This window comes from Oncorhynchus mykiss, chromosome 7 (assembly GCF_057628025.1).
Source record: "Oncorhynchus mykiss isolate SJ-2025 chromosome 7, ASM5762802v1, whole genome shotgun sequence".
NCBI classification, from domain to species: domain Eukaryota; kingdom Metazoa; phylum Chordata; class Actinopteri; order Salmoniformes; family Salmonidae; genus Oncorhynchus; species Oncorhynchus mykiss.
Window position 1 is genome coordinate 21,027,324 of NC_143028.1, and position 24,588 is coordinate 21,051,911.

At 41.9% G+C, this 24,588-nt stretch overlaps 1 protein-coding gene across 1 annotated transcript in view; it reads right to left on the reverse strand.

Moving 5' to 3' along the window:
- Positions 1–806: 806 nt before the first annotated feature.
- The window catches only part of LOC110527587 (sodium- and chloride-dependent GABA transporter 2), a 40,284-nt gene continuing 16,502 nt past the window's right edge, over positions 807–24,588 (reverse strand). The window contains 10 exon segments of the mRNA XM_036983090.2: positions 807–2,822; positions 2,825–2,882; positions 3,230–3,400; positions 3,676–3,776; positions 6,820–6,922; positions 7,637–7,774; positions 7,988–8,100; positions 11,570–11,694; positions 12,715–12,818; positions 20,276–20,410. Coding sequence (XP_036838985.2) covers positions 2,722–2,822; positions 2,825–2,882; positions 3,230–3,400; positions 3,676–3,776; positions 6,820–6,922; positions 7,637–7,774; positions 7,988–8,100; positions 11,570–11,694; positions 12,715–12,818; positions 20,276–20,410 — 1,149 coding nt within the window. The 3' untranslated portion in view covers positions 807–2,721.

Genomic DNA, 24,588 nt, shown 5'->3' on the forward strand with positions numbered 1-24,588 from the left:
CTCTAAAGTGTGGTGTGCCTGTTCAGAGGCGTTCTCTCTTCTGTCATCCGTTGCCGTGGCAGCCAGGGGGGGTTAGGTGACAAGTACAGGGTGTCCCCTAGGACCTAGGTCACAGAGGTAACGTACCTACGCCAGCAAAATAGGACTCACTGGGGCCCTTGCTCCCTTCCTCCATCCAGGACCTCTATATCAGGTGGTGTGAACGGAAGGCCCGGAAAATCGTTATAGACTCCAGCCACCCAAGCCATTGACGGTTCTCTCCGCTTCCGCATTTCAAATGGAACCGGTGCATCAAATCTGACACCATGTCTCCTGAACAGCTTCTATCTCCAAGACATAACACTGCTAAATAGCTAACAAAATAATTACACACACTGAGTTGACCCTTTTTTGCAGTCTCTATACAAACTCAGATGGCCCTACACACTCACCGACACTCCAACACACACTTCATAATTTGCTCACACACACATATAATTATCATATTTTCTGTTTATCATATATCCTGAGCCTCCAGCACCTCTGATTCAGAGAGGTAGGGTTAAATGCGGAAGACACATTCCACTTGAATGCATTCAGTTGTACAACTGACTAGGTATCCCCCTTTCTCTTTCCCTATACATATCTACCCCTCCAGTATCTCTGCACATTGTACATATGGTACTGGAACTGACTGACCCTGTTTATGTTCTACCTTATGCTATTTATGACATTAAAAATGGAAACTGTGGACGAACACAGTCCTCTGCACACACACACACACGCAGACAGGAACACACGCAGACACATACATATGCACACACTTGTTCAATACAACACAAGCATGTTTGTTTTTTTATCATGAGTTCAATGAGAAAGTAATCAAAGAATATAAAGAGTCACATCCATGGCTCGCAATTTGTAAACCGAGATGACAGTGTACATTTCCAGCAGTTTTGAGAAGTAAAATTGAACACATTGGATCATGATTAGCCACAGTTTTCACATACTATAGAACAAGAAAATAGTTACAGGGATTGTCACATGATTGAAAACCTTACAACATGCCATTAGATTGTATAAAGTAGAACCTCAAAGATGCGAGCCTCAAGAGTTACAGATTGACCAGTCAACCGAACGGGCAATATGAAACAGAACTTCTGTAAAAAGAGAGAGTTACAGATTGACCAGTCAACCGAACGGGCAATATGAAACAGAACTTCTGTAAAATGTAAAATGTTGTTTACATGGTCTTAAAAACAAAATCAGATATTATTACAGTATCTAGATAAATGATTAGAGAACACATGTAAAACAATAAATATATATGTATATATTTTCTATAACAAATAATTTATATATAAAAATATATTTAATCAATATATTCGATAAAGGTTTGATGAGTTTTTAAAGTGAATTTCAAAGTTACGGACATTTCAGTGTTCTGAAGGACCTCCAGTCCAGACATGTTCGTATGTCGGAGTTCCTACTATACACTGAGAGTACAAAATACCTTCCTAATATTGAGTTGCACCCCCTTTTGCCCTCAGAACAGTCAAAAATCGCCAGGGCATGAACTCTACAAGGTGTCAAAAGCATGGCACATGGATGCTGGCCTATGTTGACTCAAATGCTTCCCGTAGTTGTGTCATCGGCTGGATGTCCTTTGGGTGGTGGACAATTCTTGATACACTCGAGAAACTATTGAGCGTGAAAAACCCAGCAGCGTTGCAGTTCTTGACAGACTCAAACCGGTGTGTCTGGCACCTACTACTACCCTACCCAGTACATAGGTACTTAAATATTTTGTCTTGCCCACTCACCTTCTGAATGGCACAAATACACAAATCCATGTCTCAAGGCTTAAAAATCCTTCTTTAACCTGTCTCCTCCCCTTCATCTACACTGATTGACGTGAACTTACTGTTATAATAATAATAATAATAATAATAATAATAATAATAATAATAATAATACCTTTATTTCAACAAGGAACACAGACTGAGACCAAGGTCTATTTTACAGCTGGGCCCTGCGTATACATGTTTACACATACAGTTTAGGTACAATGACTTAAGAAGTGACATCAATAAGGGAGCATAGCGTTCACCTGGTCAGTCTGTGTCATGGAAAGAGCAGGTGTTCCTAACGTTTCGTACACTCAGTGTATGGTATGTCTCTGATTATTACTTCTGTTTTCAACATGGTACTGCATACTCGATTCATTATTCAACACAATAAATAGCAAAAAGGAGAAATATATATTTTACGGTCTGATTTTCTTCACTACTTCCAATCCCAGATGAGATTTCTCATTTTCTGTAAACAGTTTCACTTAATGCCTTAATCCAATCAGCCAATTACAGACTGAAATGGCACCATATTTCCTACATAGTGCACTACTTTTGACCAGAGCCCTAGCGCCCTGGTTAAAGGTAATAGTGTGCTATATAGGGAGGGAATAGGGTACCATTTCAGACCCAATCAGTCTGATCAAAATAGTCCAGTCAGAAACCATTGACTAGTCTGACTGAATTGATGAGGTCATTTCCCCCTCCCCCCTCCTTCATGGGCATGTCACTAAGTCCGGTCCACATATCCCAGGCCCATCACAGTTTCAACCACCATCCTGTCTCCATTTACCAGTGAGAACACAACAGAGGGGCAGAGGCCTTCCCATCTCCACAGAAACATCCCATGACCCCCAATTCTGATCTGTCCCATTGGTGCGCAGAAACCGTATCATTGGCTAAACCCAGGGTGGTCGTCCCTAGAGCACGTCTGCGATTGGCTCATTGGATTTCTGGCGGTGAGAGCCAGACAGGGTTCAAAGGTGAGAGGTGGTTCCGGTGGTCCATGGCCAAATTGGAGTCGGGGGCAGGACGACACAGCCGGCGGAAACGCTACGGGTCAACAGGAGAGATGGACGAGATGTTAGTCACACACAACCTATGCCTTAATGCACTGTACAGTATGTCTTATATGCTTAGTACAGTCTTGTGCACAGAATTACTGGCCAACCTATTCACTATAGCATGATGGGAAGGTACAAGTTATTTTCAAGACACACTAATGTCTTGTGTAACCATGAGGGTAAGTCACAGGGGAAATGGCGGTAATTAAGTGTGGAGTCAGTCCACATAGTGCAGTGTTGGACGGTAGGGGTAAGAGTAACAGTTAATGTGGGAGTCAGGGTTATGGTAGGGCCAAGTGTAGTAGTTGGCTGTTGGTGTACAAATGTGTGACTGACCTGTGTTAGGCTGCCGGGGGTGGTGGCAAGGGCGTAAAGTGCACAGAGGGGCAGCAGGGAGACAGAGGAGAGGGTGAGGAGCCATCCCAGAGCTGTGGCCCACCCCGGGGCTACTATGCCCTTGCCCAGGGACAGAGGGGACCAGCACACCAAGGAGAACACAAACGTCGCCTGGAGAGAGAGAGAGAGAGAAAGAGTTGCACACACATTGCTTGTCTGAATAGGACCCAATGGATTCATCTTGAACCAGTGTATCAGTCTGATCCCTTTGTAGGGTAAGAAATGTACAGAGAAAAGTCCTAACTAGATTCTGCAAAAAACGGTAACCAAATAATTCACATAATTACTCAAATGTGTACATAGATAGAATGACAGACACAATTGGGATATATGAAGATCACAGGGCTCTTCCCACACACAGGGGTCAAGGGTTAAAGGTCACTCACCGTGCACATGGCTGGCGTCAGGTAGCGCCAGCACAGCTTGAAGAAGGGCAGCGGGCTGTAGCCAATCATGTGCTTAATGTTGTCATTGAACCTGTCAGGCCCTAAGGAACAGGGCGAGGGGTCAGCGGTTATTACATGGTTCTGTGGTCAAGGCTGGGTTCTGACCACAACAGTGGTTTAACCATGGTTCTGAATTGTAAGGACCAAACCAGGTCAATCTGAAGTCCAGGCACAATTGTAAAGACCAGTAATTGAAAACTAGAAAATGGTCTCCGAGGCCCCAAACCACTTAAATCGGACACCCATATAAGACGGTAGAACTATAGCACAGGATATTGTCTAAGGTCCTGAACAGACCACCTTTAAATCCCATGGTCGTAATGACCATAGAGGAACTACTGGAGACCTGACCGCAGTCTAAACGACCACGGACAAATTCCATCTCCACGGGGATGCTCAGAGAGTAGTAAAGCATGGCTACCGCAACTCTCCCAAGTGCATTCAGAAAGTATTCAGTATTCAGACCCCTTCCCCCTTTTCCACATTTTGTTACGTTACAGCCTAATTCTAAAATGGATTAAATTCATTTTTTTGTTCTCATCAATCTACACACAATAATGACAAACATTCTACATTTACATAAGTATTCAGATCCTTTGCTATGAGACTCGAAATTGAGCTCAGGTGAATCCTGTTACCATTGATCATCCTTGAGACGCTTCTACAACTTGATTGGAGTCCACCTGTGATAAATTCAATTGATTGGACATGATTTGGAAATGGCACACACTTGTCTATATAAGGTCGTACAGTTGACAATGCATGTCAGAGCAAAAACCAAGCCATGAGGTCGAAAGAAATGTCCGTAGAGCACAGAGACAGGATTGTGTCGAGGCACAGATCTGGGGAACGGTACCAAAAAATGTCTGTAGCATTGAAGGTCCCCAAGAACACAGTGGCCTCCATCATTCTTAAATGGAAAAAGCTTGGAACCACCAAGACTCTTCTTAGAGCTGGCCGCCCGGCCAAACTGAGCAATCAGGGGGAGAAGGGCTTTGGTCAGGGTGGTGACCAACAACCCAATGGTCACTGACAGAGCTCCAGAGTTAGTCTGTGGAGATGGGAGAACCTTCCAGAAGGACAACCATCTCTGCAGCACTCCACCAATCAGGCCTTTATGGAAGAATGGCCAGAAGGAAGCCACTCCTCAGTAAATGGCACATGACAGCCCGCTTAGAGTTTGCCAAAAGGCAACGAACGAACTCTCATACCATGAGAAACAAGATTCTCTGGTCTGATGAACCAAGATTTGGCCTGAATGCCAAGCGTCACGCCTGGAGGAAACTTGGCACCATCCCTACGGTGAAGCATGGTGGTGGCAGCATCATGCTGCGGGGATGTTTTTCAGTGGCAGGGACTGGAAGACTAGTCAGGATCAAGGGAAGATGAATAGAGAAAAGTAGACAGAGATCCTTGATGAAAACCTGCTCCAGAGCGCTCAGGACCTCAGACTGGGGCGAAGGTTCACCTTCCAACAGGACAACGACCCTAAGCACACAGCCAAGACAACTCAGGAGAAGCTTCGGGACAAGTCTCTGAATGTCCTTGAGTGGCCCAGCCAAAGCCCTGACTTGAACCCCATCGAACACCTCTGGAGAGACCGGACTCCCGAATGGCGCAGCGGTCTAATGTACTGCATTTCAGTGCTAGAGGTGTCACTACAGACTCTGGTTCGATCCTGGGCTGTTTCACATCCGGCCGTGATTGGGAGACCCATTGGGTGCCGCACAATGGGCTCAGCGTCGTCAGGGTTTGGCCGGGGTAGGCCGTCATTGTTCTTAACTGACTTGCCTACTTATAAAGGTTAAATAAAAATGTAATAAAAAGACCTGAAAATAACTGTGCAGACACGCTCCCCATCCAACCTGACAGAGCTTGAGAGGATCTGCAGAGAAGAATGGGAGAAACTCTCATAATACAGGTGTGCCAAGCTTGTAGCGTAATTGCTGTAGGCTGTAATCGCTGCCAAACAAAGTACTGAGTAAAGGGTCTGAATACTTAAATGTAATTTTTCAGTTTAACATGTTTAATACATTAGCAAAATGTTCTAAAAATCGGTTTTTACTTTGCCACTATGTGGTATTGTGTGGAGATGTGAAAAAAACATAACAAAAATAGTGAAGAGGTCTGAATACTTTCCAAATGCACTGTAGGCATGCATGTATGAAGTTAAACACACAACTTAGGAATTCACCAGAGCAGAGAGGTTCCCACCTCACACAGACTGCTCCAGTCCCCATCAGCATTCCTATCTACAGCCCGTGTCTCTACCTTCTGGCTAGGGCTCTTAGCGTAAAACAACAATCCTATCTTACACTCTCAACTTACATGGAAACAAATTAAAGTAGATCACCCAAAATCCCTCTGCAGTTCCACTGTAGACTCTGCAGATTTTCACTCTGGCTTTTCTGTGTCTGAGCCTGTCTATGTTAGAGACTTCGTGTTAGCATTTGAGGCAGATCTATGCCCAAGCTTTTCTGTGTCTGAAACTTTTTGGGATGTTAGCGTTTCGAAGAAGATTTATGCTCAGGTTTTTCTATCACCGGAGTTTTCCTGTGTTAGCGACTTAGCGCTAGCATGTTATCATCTAAGGGAGATTCATGCCTGAGCTTTTCTTTGCCTATGCTTTTTGTGTGTTAGTATCCGAGGCAGCTACTGTGGGCTCCCCAGGGCCCCATGGCTGAGACTGTGTGGCGACACATTCAGCGGGAAGATTTAGGGTCTGGGGAGACAGTGACTCATGAATAGATCTGGCGCTGGCTCGGTCTCCACTACACTACAGCTCACACTGAATGTCTTCTGCCCGCAATAGACTACTCCAGATTCATATAGTGTTGACCTGAATAGGAATGTGAAAGGTACGGTGAGAGGACATACAAGATTTGTGCATAGTTAAACACCACTGTTAGCTCACTTTGTGCATATTTGCACAATTGAGAGATATCTATACATCTTGCTATGGCTAACAGAAAGTACAGTGTTTCGAGGCACACGTGTGTTCAGTGTACATTGTTAAGTCTACATTAGGTTGAAAGATGTTGTGTTAAGGTTGTGATAAGGTATTTAATTGTGCTCTGGACTCACCGTAAACCCAGCCCACGGCCACTGACTGGAAGATGGACAGGAGCAGCAGACTGGCCCCACTACAGGAGTAGTGGTCATAGATCTGGAACACATAGAGACCACCCTATCCAAAGAGATTGAGAGAACATGACATCACAGATGTATCACCACATCATAGATCTACACAATTGAAAAGACAGAGGGAGATCATTTAATTGGGAGAAGACATTTGGGTAATGTACTAATTGTAACAGAGTGTCTAACAGTAGGTGGATATGTCAACTAGTCGGGCATTAGGTCAAATAGACAGACAGACAACCAATCATGTAGACAGACAGGCAAGCAGACTGAGACAGACAGACAGTCAGCTTGCCAGCCATGTAGCCAGTCACGTAGACAGCCACCCAAGCTAACCAACCAGTCATGTGGCCAGTAAAACAGACAACCATCCATCCATCCATCTAGCCTGACAACTCACACTAAATTCTTCTGCTGCTGTCACTCGCTACAGACTCTAGGGGCACAAGGGGCACTTTATAAAACAAAGTAATCAGCGATTGGAGCGTCTCTAACCAATTGGGGTATCAAAGCCAAAGATGAATTTTCAAACTGCCACTTTACCCACGTGTGCTTTGGCTGTGGCCCAACCCATCAGATTCTTGACCAATCAGACGGCCCTGAATGTGTTCGCATTTGGTGAAGGGTTGGGGAGGCACTCAAGATTCAGACTCCATGAGAAGAAACTAACGTCCAAGGGCGTGGGGTAGCACTTGGCCGGAGCAAGGAGTCTGGGGAGCCAAGAAATCATCTACCCATACATCCATCCAACCAGACTCACCGGGGTGACCATGACCAGGCCAACCAGGAAGCAGACGACACACACCATCAGCAGCAGCAGCTCTCGTCGATAACCTCGCCGGATCACCATAGGGTAGAGGTCAGTCACAGAGGTCATCAGGGCCTCCAAGCTCACAAACTGGACAGGGGGTGGAAGGGGAACGGGGTAGGTTGGTGTGTGTAAGATGGCTGTTACATTGCAATGCTTGTCTGTTGCATACTGTGTGGGTGTTGTCTGTGTGTGCATGTGGATACGATTCTTGTTACAGTGTAATTCTTATTTGTTATACCCTGGATGCATGTGTGGAAGAGACCCTGTGTGTTTGTGTGTGTGTGTGTGCCATACACACACCTGTGTGTCCAGCCCCAGCATGATGATCATGAGGAAGAAGCACACAGCCCAGAGCTGAGGGAGAGGCATCATGGCTACGGCCCGAGGGTAAGCTATAAAGGCCAGCCCAGGGCCTGGAGAGAAACACACACAGTCAGACAAACACAGCCATACAACACCGAGTCATACACATATAGAAAGTATTCAAACCGAGACTTTTTCCACATTTTGTTCTGTTACAAAGTGGGATTAAAATGGATTTAATTGTATTTTTTGTCACAAAAATACTCTAATGTCAAAGTGGAAGTATTAAAAAAAACATTTATAAAACAATTATAAAAAATAAAACACTACTATATCTTGATAATATAAGTATTCAACCCCCTGAGTCAATACATGTTATAAACACCTTTGGCAGCAATTACAGCTGAGTCTTTTGGGGTAAGTCTCTAAGAGCTTTGCACACCTGGATTGTACAATATCTGCCTATTATTCTTTCTAAAATTCTTCAAGCTCTGTCAAGTTGGTTGTTGATCATTGCTAAAACAGCCACTTTCAAGTCTTGCAAAATATTTTCAAGACGATTTAAGTCAAAACTGTAACTCGGCCACTCAGGAACATTCAATGTCACCTTGGTTAGCAACTCCAGTGAAGATTTGGTCTTGTGATTTAGGTTATTCTCCTGCTGAAATGTGAATTAAATCTCCCAGTGTCTGTTGGAAAGCAGACAGAAACAGGGTTTCCTATAGGATTTTGCCTGTACTTAGCTGTACCCATAACATGATGCAGCCACCACCATGCTTGAAAATTTGAAGAAATGTGATCAACTCAGTGATGTGTAGTGTTGAATTTTCCCCAAACATAATGCTTTGTATTCAGGACAAAAAGTAAATTTCTTTGCTACAAGTACCTTGTTGCAAACGGCATGCATTCTTTTGAATATTTGGTATCCTGTACAGGCTTCCTTCATCCACACTGCCATTTAGGTTAGTATTGTAGGATAACTACAATGTTGTTGATCCATCTTCAATTCTCATATCACAACTAGGGATGTTGAGGTGACCGTATTAAAATCGCCCCCACCAGCTAGGCCTAATATATTTATTTCTCAACTTTCCTAATATTAAGCACATAGCTTATATTTACAACAGGAGTATAGCCTACCTGGCTGGCATGAAAATAAACCACGTGGAAAAGCATCCTCCATTCGCTATATAAGTGCATAGATGACATGTATTTGTTCCGCTGCCCCTGGTTCAATACAGGTGCATGATACTGGTCATTCTAAATCAAACAAATGTCATACATTATTTAGTATACGTAAAGACAAGGACCTTGTGAAGATGCTGGAGGAAACAGGTACAAAAGTATCTATATCCACAGTAAAACCAGTCCTATAATCGACATAACCTGAAAGGCCGCTAAGCAAGGAAGAAGCCACTGCTCCAAAATGGCCATAAAAAAGCCAGACTACGATTTGCAATTGCACATGGGGATTAAGATTGTACTTTTTGGAGAAATGTCCAATGGTCTGATGAAACAAAAATAGAACTGTTTGGCCATAATGGGTCTTAATAAATCGTTATGTTTGGAGGAAAAAGGGAGAGGCTTGCAAGCCGAAGAACACCATCCCAACCGTGAAGCACAGGGGTGGCAGCATTGTGTTGTGGGGGTGCTTTGCTGCAGGAGAGAATGGTGCACTTCACAAAATAGATGGCTTCAAGAGGAAGCAAAAATGTGTTTATATATTGAAGCAACATCTCAAGACATCAGTCAGGAAGTTAAAGCTTGGTCGTAAATGGGTCTTCCAAATGGACAATGACCCCAAGCATACTTCCAAAGTTCTGGCAAAATGGCTTAAGGACAACAAAGTCAAGGTATTGGAATGGCCATCACAAAGCCCTGACCTCAATCATATAGAACATTTGTGGGCAGAACTGAAAAAGCATTTTCCAGCTAGGAGGCCTACAAACCTGACTCAGTTACACCAGCTCTGTCAGGAGGAATGGGCCAAAATTCACCCAACTTATTGTGGGAAGCTTGTGGAAGGCTACCCGAAATGTTTGACCCAAGTTAAGCAATTTAAAGGCAATGCTACCAAATATTAATTGAGTGTATGTAAACTTCTGACCCACTGGGAATGCGACGAAAGAAATAAAAGCTGAAATAAATCCCTCTACTATTATTCTGACATTTCACATTCTTAAAATAAGTGGTGATCCTAACTGACCTAAGACAGGGAATGTTTACTAGGATTAAATGTCAGGAATTGAGAAAAAATGTGTTTAAAATATCTTTGCCTAAGGTGTATGTAAACCTCCGCCTTCAACTGTATAGCCCAATGTTTGTAGAACAACTAAACTTACATCAATAACTCTAACTCTAATTAAGCATATAGGAGTATCTATTTCTTTGTTAACCGCTCAACACAGAATAGCCGCATGTGCGCACTCCCTCAAATAATTTGGAGAAAATATCCTTTATTTTATTCAGCTTAGTTCAATTGTATTCTTCATACTATAAAATAATATAAAATAATGCTACACTAACTAGTGTAGCCCACAGCCATTTGGCATGGCCAGATCAGGACCTAACATAAGGACCACTCCGAGTATGTTATTCTGTTCTTCTGAAATAGAAAACATTTTCTTCATATCATGTTTATTTAGACCTGTCTAAAATAAATAATGGATTTATTGTGAAGGTGTGGGCTATATTACATGGATTTATTGGATGTTTTAAAATGGAAGCAAAGAGATGCTAAATGTGTTTGTTAATTAACGGTCAATTACCGTGAGACAGGCAGTTATTTGCTTGACAATCACCGGCTGACGAAATTCCGTGACCGCCACAGCCCTAATCATAACCATTAAACTCTGAAACTGTTTTCACCATCGAACTCATGGTGAAATCCCAGAGTGGTTTCCTTCCTCTCCGGCAACTGAGTCAGGAAATACGCCTGTATCTTTGTAGGGACTGGGTTTATTGATACACCATCCAAAGTGTAATTAATAACTTCACCATGCTCAAAGGGATATTCAGCATTTGCTTTAAAAAAAATATATATATATATATTTTTTTTTACACATCTACCAATCGATGCCCTTCTTTGTAAGGCATTGGAAAACCTCCCTGGTCTTTATGGTTGAATCTGTGCTTTAAATTCATTACTCGATTGAGGGACCTTACACATTGTATGTGTGGGGTACAGAGATGGGGCAGTCATTAAAAATCATGTTAACCACTATTATTGAACACAGAATGAGTCCATGCAACTTATGTGACTCATTAAGCACATATTTACTCCTTAAGCTTCCAACAACAAAAGGGTTGAATACGTATTGACCCAAGATCTCTTAGCTTTTCATTTTTAATTAAAAAACAAATAAATACATCTAAATTCCACTGACGTTATGGGGTATTGTGTGTAAATCAGTGGCAATTTTTTTTTTATATATCTTATTTGAATCCATTTTAAATTCAGGCTGTAACAACAAAATGTGGAAAAAGTAAAGAGGTGTGAATACTTTCTGAAGCAGCTATGTATACAACTGTATATGTTACACACAGTCAGCGACAGACAAATACAGATGCGTAATGTACCTGACTGGGCCACATCTGCAATGTCCACGCCCTGCTCCTGAGCCATGAAGCCTAGCACAGAGAAGATGGCAAAGCCTGCCAGGAAGCTGGTGCAACTGTTCAGCAGGCACAGGGAAAAACAGTCCCTGGCAAACCACACAGACAATCACAATCAATCACTGAGTAAATATAGGGAACAGACAATCTCAATCAATCACTGACTTCAAACTACGTATAAAAAAATAACAATTAATCAATAAAACAATCAATAAATAAATGAAACACAATCCGTCAGTTAATCAATGAATCAAATATCTGATCTGCTAAATCAAATCGATAAATTGATTAACGAGACAATGTTAAAAAGCACACAATGGCAAGAAGACTGTCTGTCAGTCAATAGATCTGAATAAATTAATCTTTCAAACAATACTATACAGCCTCATACAATTGATCAACCCAATCAATCAAGACAGATCAATCAAATCAAAACATTAATCATTCCATAGTGGCATAAAAAGAAGGGATCATGTTCAAAAGAGTAATCAATTATCTTTATGGTCTGGCGCCAGCTTCAACTTTCAAAGAGCTGTCCAGCTACAAAAGGAGCCTGGGTCATGTTTATTGCGCACCAACCCCCCCCAAAAGACAAACAGGGAGGGACTACTTGGCCCTGTCCAATAAGAAACGCACATTTTTGTTTTTCCTTTGCAAAGTGCTTTAAAACGTTTCCATTATGTTTGCTAATGAACACGACCCTGGGTTTGTAATTGCCAGGACCTGCATGTCAGTGTGGGAAACAGACAGTGTGGTATTTTGTTCTAGGTGGGGTACGGTGTCAGTGTTTTCCCTGTCATTCCTGGCATTCTTTTTGTAAAATATCTGGGGACTGGGAGTTGGGGGATGCATCCTAAATGAATCCCTATTACCTATTCCCCGGGTCAAAAGTAGTGCACTACATAGGGAATTGGGTGCCATTTGGAACAAAGGCAGGGAGTACCTTAAGAAAGCAAAAGTTCTACGGATAAATCTGCCAATTCATGAGATGAAAACTGAAAGGTGAAATTCTCCCTTTGCTTTATTTTTCTTGGTGAGCTAAGTTGATGAAATTAGTACCACTTTGTGTGTATTTGGTTTCTATCATCTACTGTGTGTATGAGGCTCACTTATAGCAGTCGTTGTTGTATTTGTTGTAGCTGCCCAGGGCGGTAAGGCTCCCCAGACAGATGCCATAAGAGAAGAAGATCTGAGTCCCCGCATCCATCCATACCTAAACAGAGATGGACAGATAGAGAGGGACGGAAGGAAGGATGGAGAGAGAAAAAGTACAAATGAGGGAAAGAGAAAGGGAAAAGAGAGAGCACGCAAGTCAAAAAGAGAGAAAGAAAGAGAAGACAAAGACAGAGAGCATGGCTGCGTAGATAGACATGGCTGCATAGACTAGGGTGTCGAATCAAAAATGCATATTTTTACCAATGGGTAATATGATATTTCTTTATTTAGGGGGAAGATCAACTTTAATATTGCAGATAGATTGTAGCTTCCATAAATGTAATTGTCTGCATAATTTCCAATCCCCCATATATAATTTTTGTAAATACACACACATATTGTATGTATGTACAGTGGGGAGAACAAGTATTTGATACACTGCCGATTTTGCAGGTTTTCCTACTTACAAAGCATGTAGAGGTCTGTCATTTTGAATCATAGGTACACTTCAACTGTGAGAGACGGAATCTAAAACAAAATCCTAAACTAAGTGTATGTAAACTTCCGACTTCCACTGTGTGTGTGTGTGTGTGTGTGTGTGTGTGTGTGTGTGTGTGTGTGTGTGTGTGTGTGTGTGTGTGTGTGTGTGTGTGTGTGTGTGTGTGTGTATGTATGTATGTATGTATGTATGTATGTATGTATGTATGTATGTATGTATGCATTATTCCAGGTTGTATCATTTGATTTACACAACATGCCTACCATTTTGAAGATGCAAAATATTTTTTCTTGTGAAACAAACAAGAAATAAGACTAAAAACAGAAAACTTCAGCGTGCATAACTATTCACCCTCCCAAAGTCAATACTTTGTAGAGCCAACTTTTGCAGCTGTAAGTCTATTCGAGTATGTCTCTATAAGCTTCGCACATCTAGAAACTGGGATTTCTGCCCATTCTTCAAGGCAAAACTGCTCCAGCTCCTTCAAGTTGGATGGGTTCCGCTGGTGTACAGCAATCTTTAAGTCATGCTACAGATTCTCAATTGGATTGAGATCTGGGCTTTGACTTGGCCATTCCAAGATATTTAAACGTTTCCCCTTAAACCACTCAAGTGTTGCTTTAGCAGTATGCTTAGGGTCATTGTCCTGCTAGAAGGTGAACGTCTGTCCCAGTCTCAAATCTCTGGAAGACTGAAACAGGTTTCCCCTCAAGAATTTCCCTGTATTTAGTGCCATCCATCATTCCATCAATTCTGACCAGTTTCCCATTTCCTGTCGATGAAAAACATCCCCACAGCATGATGCTGCCACCATGCTTCACTGTGGAGATGGTGTTCTCAGGGAGATGAGAGGTGTTGGGTATGCGCCAGACATAGCGTTTTCCTTGATGGCCAAAAAGCTGACCAAAGTACCTTCTTCCATATGTTTGGGGAGTCTCCCACATGCCTTCTGGCGAACACCAAACGTGTTTGCTTATTTTTTTCTGGCCACTATTCCGTAAAGCCCAGCTCTGTGGAGTGTAAGGCTTAAAGTGGTCTTATGGACAGATCCTCCAATCTCCACTGTGGAGCTTTGCAACTCTCTTTGCCTGGTCCAAGAGTTTTGGTGGGCGGTTTGTGTTTGTGCCATATTCTTTCCATTTTTTCTAATGGATTTAATGGTGCTTTTTATTTGGACATGAAATCCAAATAAAAATCTATTTAAATTACAGGTTGTAATGCAACAAAATAGGAAAAACACCAAGGGGGTGAATACTTTTGCAAGGCACTGATATATATATATATATGTGTGTGTGTGTGTAATATATATTACACACACACACACACAGTCGGAAGTTTACATACACTTAGTTTACATACACTCATTAAAACTCGTTTTTCAAACACTCCACATATTTCTTGTTAACAAACTATAGTTTTGGCAAGTCAGTTAGGACATCTACTTTGTGCATGACACAAGTAATTTTTCCAACAATTGTTTACAGACACAGTGAATTAAGTGAAATAAGAAACCTATCACAATTCCAGTGGGTTAGAAATTTCCATACAGTAAGTTGACTGTGCCTTTAAACAGCTTGGAAAATTCCATAAAATGATGTCATGGCATTAGAAGCTTCTGATAGGCTAATTGACATTATTTGAGTCAATTGGAGGTGTACCTGTGGATGAATTTCAAGGCCTACCTTCAAACTCAGTGCCTCTTTGCTTGACATTATGGGAAAAACAAAATAAATCAGCCAAGATCTAAGGTGAAAAATTGTAGACCTCCACAGGTCTGGTTCATCCTTGGGAGCAATTTCCAAACGCCTGAAGGTACCACGTTCATCTGTATAAACAATAGTACGCAAGTATAAACATCATGGGACCACTCAGCAGTCATACCGATCAGAAAGGAGATGCGTTCTGTTTCCTAGAAATGAACGTAATTTGGTGCGAAGATGCTGGAGGAAACAGGTACAAAAGTATCTATATCCACAGTAAAACAAGTCCTATATCGACATAACCTGAAAGGCCGCTCAGCAAGGAAGAAGCCACTGCTCCAAAAATGCCATAAAAAAGCCAGACTACGGTTTGCAACTGCGCATGGGGACAAAGATCGTACTTTTTGGAGAAATGTCCTCTGGTCTGATGAAACAAAAATAGAACTGCTTGCCCATAATGACAATCGTTACGTTTGGAGGAAAAAGGGGGAGGCTTGCAAGCCGAAGAACACCATCCCAACCGTGAAGCACAGCGGTGGCAGCGTCAACATCTCAAGACATCGGTCCGGAAGTTAAAGCTTGGTCGCAAATGGGTCTTCCAATTGGACAATGACCCCAAGCATACTTCCAAAGTTCTGGCAAAGTGGCTTAAGGACAACAAAGTCAAGGTATTGGAGTGGCCATCAAAGCCCTGACCTCAAGCCTATCAAAAATTTGTGGGCAGAACAGAAAAAGCGTGTGCGAGCAAGGAGGCCTACAAACCTGACTCAGTTACACCAGCTCTGTCAGGAGGAATGGGCCAAAATTCACCCAACTTATTGTGGGAAGCTTGTGGAAGGCTACCCAAAATGTTTGATCCAAGTTAAACAATTTAAAAGGCAATGCTACCAAATACTAATTTAGTGTATGTAAACTTCTGACACACTGGGAATGTGAAATAAAAGCTGAAATAAATCATTCCCTCTACTATTATTCTGACATGTCACATTCTTAAAATAAAGTGGTGATCCTAACTGACCTAAGACAGGGAATTCTTACTGGGATAAACATCTCAGGAATTGTGAAAAACTGAGTTTTCTATTTGGCTAAGGTGTATGTACACTTCCGACTTCAACTGTATAGTACTAGTCAAAAGTTTGGACACACCTACTCATTCCAGAGTTTCTTTATTTTTACTATGTTCTTCATTGTAGAATAATAGGGAATACATCAAAACTATGAAATAACATATATGGAATCATGTAGTAATCAAATAAGTGTTAAACAAATGAACATACACTACCGTTCAAAAGTTTGGGGTCACTTAGAAATGTCCTTGTTTTTGAAAGAAAAGCACATTGTTTTGTCCCTTAAAATAACATCAAATTGATCAGAAATACAGTGTAGACATTAATGTTGTAAATGACTATCGTAGCTGGAAACGGCAGATTTTTATGGAATACCTACATTGGCGTACAGAAGCCCATTATCAGCAACCATCACTCCTGTGTCCCTATGGCACATTGTGTTAGCTAATCTAAGTTTATAATTTTAAAACGCTAATTGATCATCAGAAAACCCTTTTGCAATTATGTTAGCACAGCTGAAAACTGTTGTCCTGACTAAAGAAGCAATACAACTGGCCTGCTTTAGTCTAGTTGAGTATCTGGAGCATCAGCCTTTGTGGGTTCGCTTACAGGCTCAAAATGGCGAGAAACAAAGACCTTTCTTGTGAAACTCGTCAGTCTATTTTTGTTCTGAGAAATGAAGGCTATTCCATGCGAGAAATTGCCAAGAAACTTAAGATCTCGTACAACGCTGTGTACTACTCCCTTCACAGAACATCGCAAACTGGCAGTAACCAGAATAGAAAGAGAAGTGGGAGGCCCTGAGCAAGAGGGCAAGTACAATAGAGTTTCTAGCTTGAGAAACAGATGCCTCGCAAGTCTTCAACTGGCAGCTTCATTAAATTGTACCCACAAACTACCCGTCTCAACGTCAACAGTGAAGAGGAGACTCCGGGATGCTGCCCTTCTAGGCAGAGTTGCAAAGAAAAAGCTACATGGCTGGCTAATAAAAATAAAATATTAACATTGTCAAAAGAACACAGACACTGGACAGAGAAAGACTGGAAAAAAGTGTTATGGACAGACAAATCTAAGTTTGAGGTGCTCGGATGACAAGAAGAACATTTGTGAGACGCAGAAAAAAAAAGAAAAAAAAGATACGGGAAGAGTGCTTGATGCCACCTGCTTTGGTGGTGGTAAAGTGGGAGATTTGTACAGGGTAAAACGGATCTTGAAGAAGTAAGGCTATCACTCCATTTTGCAATGCACTTAATTGGATCCAATTTCCTCCTACAACAGGACAATGACCCAAAGCACAGATCCAAACTATGCAAGAACTATTTAGGGAAGAAGCAGGTAGCTGGTATTCTGTCTATAATGAAATGGATCTCAACCCTATCGAGCTGTTGTGGAAGCAGCTTGACCGTATGGTACATACGTGCCCATCAAGCCAATCCAACTTGTGGGAGGTGCTTCAGGAAGCATGGGGTGAAATCTCTTCAGATTACCTCAACAAATTGACAACTAGAATGCCTAAGGTCTGCAAGGCTGTAATTGCTGCAAATGGAGGATTATTTGACAAAAGCAAAAGTTTGAAGGAAACAATTACTATTTCAATTAAAAATCATTATTTAGAACCTTGTCAACGACTATATTTCCGATTCATTTTGCAACAAAATTTAATGTATGATTTCATGGAAAACAAGGACATTTCTAAGTGACCCCAAACTTTTGAACGGTAGTGTATGTCTTCCCTATTATTCTACAATGTAGAATATAATACAAATAAAGAAAACTGTTGAATGGACACCTACTCAAACTAGTGACTGGTACTGTGTAATATATATATATATATATATATATCTTTAAACAATATATTTTCCTTTATTATATTCCCCTAACCCTTACACCCCTCCCCTAATTGGAGTAAAATAATGGACAACAACACTTAGGCTTCTAGTTCCAGTTTATACATACTATATACATTTACGGACACTATGCATTTTACAGTAGTTATCTGGTTTAATCCCATCCTTCAGCTACCCTGAACCCCTCCCATCTACCTCTTAACACAATCCAGTTTTACACTTGCCATATATATTTCTCAACTGTGCTGTTTCACAAAAGTTCTGAACCTTTCTCATAGGAAAATTGCCGCCGGGAAACTCGAGACATTATCAAGTGCTTGTCAAATTGAAAATGAGAGACAGATGAAGTGTGTACAGCCGGCGCAAAAAAAATAAAGCAGAGCTCATGCCTTCAAGCTACTTTTTTCAAATCATCATTAGAGACGCTTCATGTAGCCTTACAATGTATTAAAAATCCAAACATAGAGCCCAGTGTTTGTAGAACAACTAAAGTTATTGATAACTTAAATTAAGCATATAGGAGTACCTGTTTCTTTGCTAACCGCACACAACAGAATAGCCGCATGTGCGCACTCCCTCAAATCATTTTATGATTGAAAATATAATTTCTATTTTATTCAGCTATGTTCAATTGTATTCTTCATAGTATAAAATAATGGCATGGAATTCTAACCAAATCTTGTCTGCTAAATGAACTAGTGTAGCCCACAGCCATATGGCATAGCCCGATCAGGGGGAGGAAGGTAGCCTAGTGGTTAGAGCGTTGGGCCGGTAACCGAAAGGTTGCTAGATCGAATCCCCGAGCTGACAAGGTAAACATCTGTTGTTCTGCCCCTGAACAAGGCAGTTAACCCACTGTTCCTTGGCCAACATTGTAAATAAGAATTTGTTCTTATTTGACTTGCGTAGTTAAATACATTTAAAAAAAATCAGGACCTAACATATGGACAAGTGTGCTATTCTTTTCTTCTGAAATAGACAACGTTTTCTTCATATCATGTTTCTTCAGACCTGTCTAAAAATAAATCATGGATTTATTGTGAAGGTTTAGGCTATTTTACATGGATCTAATTATGAGGACGTCCTTCAACTTATCAGAGCTCTTGCAGCATGAACTGACATGTTGTCCATCCACTCAAAGAATCAGAGAACGAATCTAGTACCGAAAGCATAAACCACAGCTAGCTAGCACTGCTATGGTGAGTAGTTGACTCAAAGAGAGAACGACAATAGTTTTGTGGGTTTACTAATAAGTCAGTTCTAGTAGCTATGTTGACTATGACATTAGATAATATGGTGACAGCGATGTAGGCAGTGTAGTGGTTAATGGTTATGGTATGAAGGTTTGGCTTGGAGAGGTTTTTTCACTTGGTCACAGACAGCTGTTGTGTTGTGCACTGAAGTCCACTAGCAAAGGGAAAAAGCGAGAGGAGGAGAGCGCATTGATGCAAGAAGGATTTTTTTCCAATGAGGAAAGTGATAATGCTGTATATGGCTGCTAAGAAAGTGAACTGTTTGCGCGGATGATCAGGGGTATACTTATTCCGCAGATTCTGTGGCAAAATGTTTCCTAAATGGAAGCAAACGCAATGAAACAGGGATGAACCGAGCTGAATTTGTTTCAGTTGCAAAGCGGAAGGTTTTGCAACCATTTGGACAAATTATTACACACAAGATCAGCATGATGCAGGCAAGAGGGTGCAAGATGGTATTGAATGTGACTGTCACCTTGATTACTCCAATTACTCTCTACCTGTGCACCTACGTTATAAACTTTCACTTGTAGGCTAGGTTGTAGCAACCTCATGATGGGTATAGCGCAAATTTAAGTATCATGTAGTAGCCTAAACCTATGTTACATTGAGCTGGGTAAATGGAATATCAGTCATCCAATATGCTGTAATAGAAATAAGGCCATGCTCAAAGAAGAACTAAATCGTCCTCCCTAATCTTAAACGGCACCGACTGCTACTGGTATTATATGGTATGTTGCCCAAGCCGAATAATCATATTTGTCTTCGTAAAATGTGTTTATAACATAAGGAAATTAAATGTCAACACCAAAGTGGTTTTCAATCACTCTAGGTCGAGTGGGTTGACACCCTACATAAACTGATTCAGACTAGACCTACTCCAATAGAGGGGCACTTGGGACTGGCTAAAAAGCAGCCAGTCCAATCAGTATCCTCTCAGAAATTACCAGGGTCGTGGTTATTAGGGAACACATTGAAAAACGCTCTAAAAGGTTTCACAATGTCAGCTTTTCTTATGAGACAAGTTCTGGTAGTCTCTCCCTGTTTCAGTCAGTTTTCTTCAGTTTTGTGCCTAATCAAAAAAAGACCCAGTATGTTGGCGGGTATGGGTTTGGGTAGTGGGCGGGTATGAGGGTGGGTCGCAGGTACCTGTGGGTCTGCCAGGCGGGTGATGTTGGGATTGAGATAGTAGACGATGCCCTGGGCAGCTCCAGGCAGGGTGATGCCACGTACCAGCAGGATGGCCAGCATCAAGTAGGGGAACGTGGTGGTAAGGTAGACCACCTGGAACAACAGTAGGATAGCTTCTAGATCAATAATATTTGAAATCCAACTGAAAATGGCATGATAAGTTCTAGAATCTAGATTCTATATCAATCACATATATGTAACTGTACATCTATGATACCTTATGTCAACCACATCTACAGTGCCTTGCGAAAGTATTAGGCCCCCTTGAACTTTGCGACCTTTTGCCACATTTCAGGCTTCAAACATAAAGATATAAAACTGTATTTTTTTTGTGAAGAATCAACAACAAGTGGGACACAATCATGAAGTGGAACGACATTTATTGGATATTTCAAACTTTTTTAACAAATCAAAAACTGAAAAATTGGGCGTGCAAAATTATTCAGCCCCCTTAAGTTAATACTTTGTAGCGCCACCTTTTGCTGCGATTACAGCTGTAAGTCGCTTGGGGTATGTCTCTATCAGTTTTGCACATCGAGAGACTGACATTTTTTCCCATTCCTCCTTGCAAAACAGCTCGAGCTCAGTGAGGTTGGATGGAGAGCATTTGTGAACAGCAGTTTTCAGTTCTTTCCACAGATTCTCGATTAGATTCAGGTCTGGACTTTGACTTGGCCATTCTAACACCTGGATATGTTTATTTTTGAACCATTCCATTGTAGATTTTGATTTATGTTTTGGATCATTGTCTTGTTGGAAGACAAATCTCCGTCCCAGTCTCAGGTCTTTTGCAGACTCCATCAGGTTTTCTTCCAGAATGGTCCTGTATTTGGCTCCATCCATCTTCCCATCAATTTTAACCATCTTCCCTGTCCCTCCTGAAGAAAAGCAGGCCCAAACCATGATGCTGCCACCACCATGTTTGACAGTGGGGATGGTGTGTTCAGCTGTGTTGCTTTTACGCCAAACATAACGTTTTGCATTGTTGCCAAAAAGTTCAATTTTGGTTTCATCTGACCAGAGCACCTTCTTCCACATGTTTGGTGTGTCTCCCAGGTGGCTTGTGGCAAACTTTAAACAACACTTTTTATGGATATCTTTAAGAAATGGCTTTCTTGCCACTCGTCCATAAAGGCCAGATTTGTGCAATATACGACTGATTGTTGTCCTATGGACAGAGTCTCCCACCTCAGCTGTAGATCTCTGCAGTTCATCCAGAGTGATCATGGGCTTCTTGGTTGCATCTCTGATCAGTCTTCTCCTTGTATGAGCTGAAAGTTTAGAAGGACGGCCAGGTCTTGGTAGATTTGCAGTGGTCTGATACTCCTTCCATTTCAATATTATCGCTTGCACAGTGCTCCTTGGGATGTTTAAAGCTTGGGAAATCTTTTTGTATCCAAATCCGGCTTTAAACTTCTTCACAACAGTATCTCGGACCTGCCTGGTGTGTTCCTTGTTCTTCATGATGCTCTCTGCGCTTTTAACGGACCTCTGAGACTATCACAGTGCAGGTGCATTTATACGGAGACTTGATTACACACAGGTGGATTGTATTTATCATCATTAGTCATTTAGGTCAACATTGGATCATTCAGAGATCCTCACTGAACTTCTGGAGAGAGTTTGCTGCACTGAAAGTAAAGGGGCTGAATAATTTTGCACGCCCAATTTCTCAGTTTTTGATTTGTTAAAAAAGTTTGAAATATCCAATAAAAGCCGTTCCACTTCATGATTGTGTCCCACTTGTTGTTGATTCTTCACAAAAAAATACAGTTTTATATCTTTATGTTTGAAGCCTGAAATGTGGCAAAAGGTCGCAAAGTTCAAGGGGGCCAAATAATTTCGCAAGGCACTGTATACTGTACATTTCAATTCCATTCGAAAATGCTATAATACCTTCTAAACTCAGCAAAAATAAATAAAATGTCCCATTTTCAGGACCCTGTCTTTCAAAGATAATTCGTAAAATTCCAAATAACTTCAAAGATTTACATTGTAAAGGGTTTAAACATTGTTTCCCATGCTTGTTCAATGAACCATAAACAATTAATGAACATGCATCTGTGGAACGGTCGTTAAGACCCTAACAGCTTACAGACGGTAGGCAATTAAGGTCACAGTTATCAAAACTTAGGAAACTAAGAAGAGGTCTTTTACTGACTGAAAAACACCAAAAGAAAGATGCCCATGATCCCTGCTCATCTGTGTGAATGTGCCTTAGGGATGCTGCAAGGAGGCATGAGGACTGCAGATGTGACCAGGGCAATAAATTGTATTGTCTGTACAGTGAGACACCGAAGACAGCGCTACAAGGAGACAAAACAGACAGCTGATCGTCCTCGCAGTGGCAGACCACGTGTATCAACACCTGCGCAGGATCGGTACATCCGAACATCACACCAGCGGGACAGGTACAGGATGGCAACAACAACTGTCTGAGTTACAACAGGAACGCACAATCCCGCCATCAGTGCCCAGACTGTCCTCAATAGGCTGAGAGAGGCTGGACTGAGGGCTTGTAGGCCTGTTGTAAGGCAGGTACTCACCAGACATCACCGGCAACAACATTGCCTATGGGCACAAACCCACCGTCGCCGGACCAGACAGGACTGGCAAAAAGTGCTCTTTACTGACGAGTGGCGGTTTTCTCTCAATGGTGATGGCGGGATTTGCGTCCATCGTTGAAGGAATGAAGGTTACACCGAGGTCTGTACTCTGGACCGGGATTGATTTGGAGGTGGAGGGTTCGTCCTGGTCTGGGGCAGTGTGTCACAGCATCATCGGACTTGTTGTCATTGCAGGCAATCAACGCTGTGCGTTACAAGGAGACATCCTCCTCCCTCATGTGGTACCCTTCCTGCAGGCTCATCCTGACATGACCCTCCAGCATGACAATATCACCAGCCATACTGCTCATTCTGTGCGTGATTTCCTGCAAGACAGGAATGTCAGTGTTCTGCTATGGCCAGTGAAGAGCCCGGATCTCAATCCCATTGAGCACGTCTGGGACCTGTTGGATCGGAGGGTGAGGGCTTGGGCCATTCCCGCAGAAATGTCCGGGAACTTGCAGGTGCCTTGGTGGAAGAGTGGGGTAACATCTCACAGCAAGAACTGGCAAATCTGGTGCAGTCCATGAGGAGATGCACTGCAGTACTTAATGCAGCTGGTGGCCACACCAGATACTGACTGTTACTTTTAATTCTGACCCCCCTTTGTTCAGGGACACATTATTCAATTTCTGTGGAACTTGTTCAGTTTGTCTCTCAGTTGTTGAATCTTATGTTCATACAAATATTAAAACATGTTAAGTTTGCTGAAAATAAATGCAGTTGACAGTGAGATGACGTTTATTTTTTTGCCGAGTTCACATTCTATATCAGGTATTCCCAAACTGGGGTATACCCAGCTATTCCCAAACTGGGGTACCCCAGGGGCACGCGCAATGCCGTCGGGGGTACGCCAAATAAAAATGTGATTCACATTTTCAAACAGTACATTTCTTCCAACGGGGCTATACATTTTGGGTGAGGATTTTTTCTCGCCTGAGTAGCCTCGTTGCACTGCCAAATATAAAATTAAACCATCTAGTGTTCAGTGAAATAAGAACAATGTCAAATACAGGTAGCCTAGTCAAATAATTAACATCCAATCACATTAACCCTCTCAAGGGAAACGTTCACTCTTGCGAAGACGTTTAGAACTTAAACATGACAATTTCAAAAAATAAGCCACTGGAGTTTGAGCGAGGATAAAGACGACTTTCGAGTAGTAAGACATGTATTAAAGCAACAGATACCATTAATAAGAAGGGGCTAGAAGAGTCTTATATGTTGCGCTAACGAGTGGCTAGGACAGGCAAGCCCTGTTGTGGAGAACTTAATTATTCCTGCTGCTGCGGATATGGCTGGGACAATGCTGGGGGAAAAGGCCCAAAAAATTATACAGACAATGATTTCATCAAACACCTTTTTCAAAATGCATCAGTAACATGGTAGGAGATGTTTTGAAACTATTATTGCTTCGCATACAAGCCAGTGAATTATATGCACTACTGCTGAATGAGTCAGACGTGGCGGGCCTGGCACAGCTTCTGGTATATGTCCATTACGTTTATGGGGGGGTCAATTAAGGAAGACATCCTCTTCTGCAAACCACTGGAAACCAGGACAACGGAGGATATTTCTAAGTACTGGACAGCTTTGTGACATCAAATGGACTTCGGTGGTCAAGACATGTTGGTATCTGTACTGATGGTGCAAAAGCCATGACAT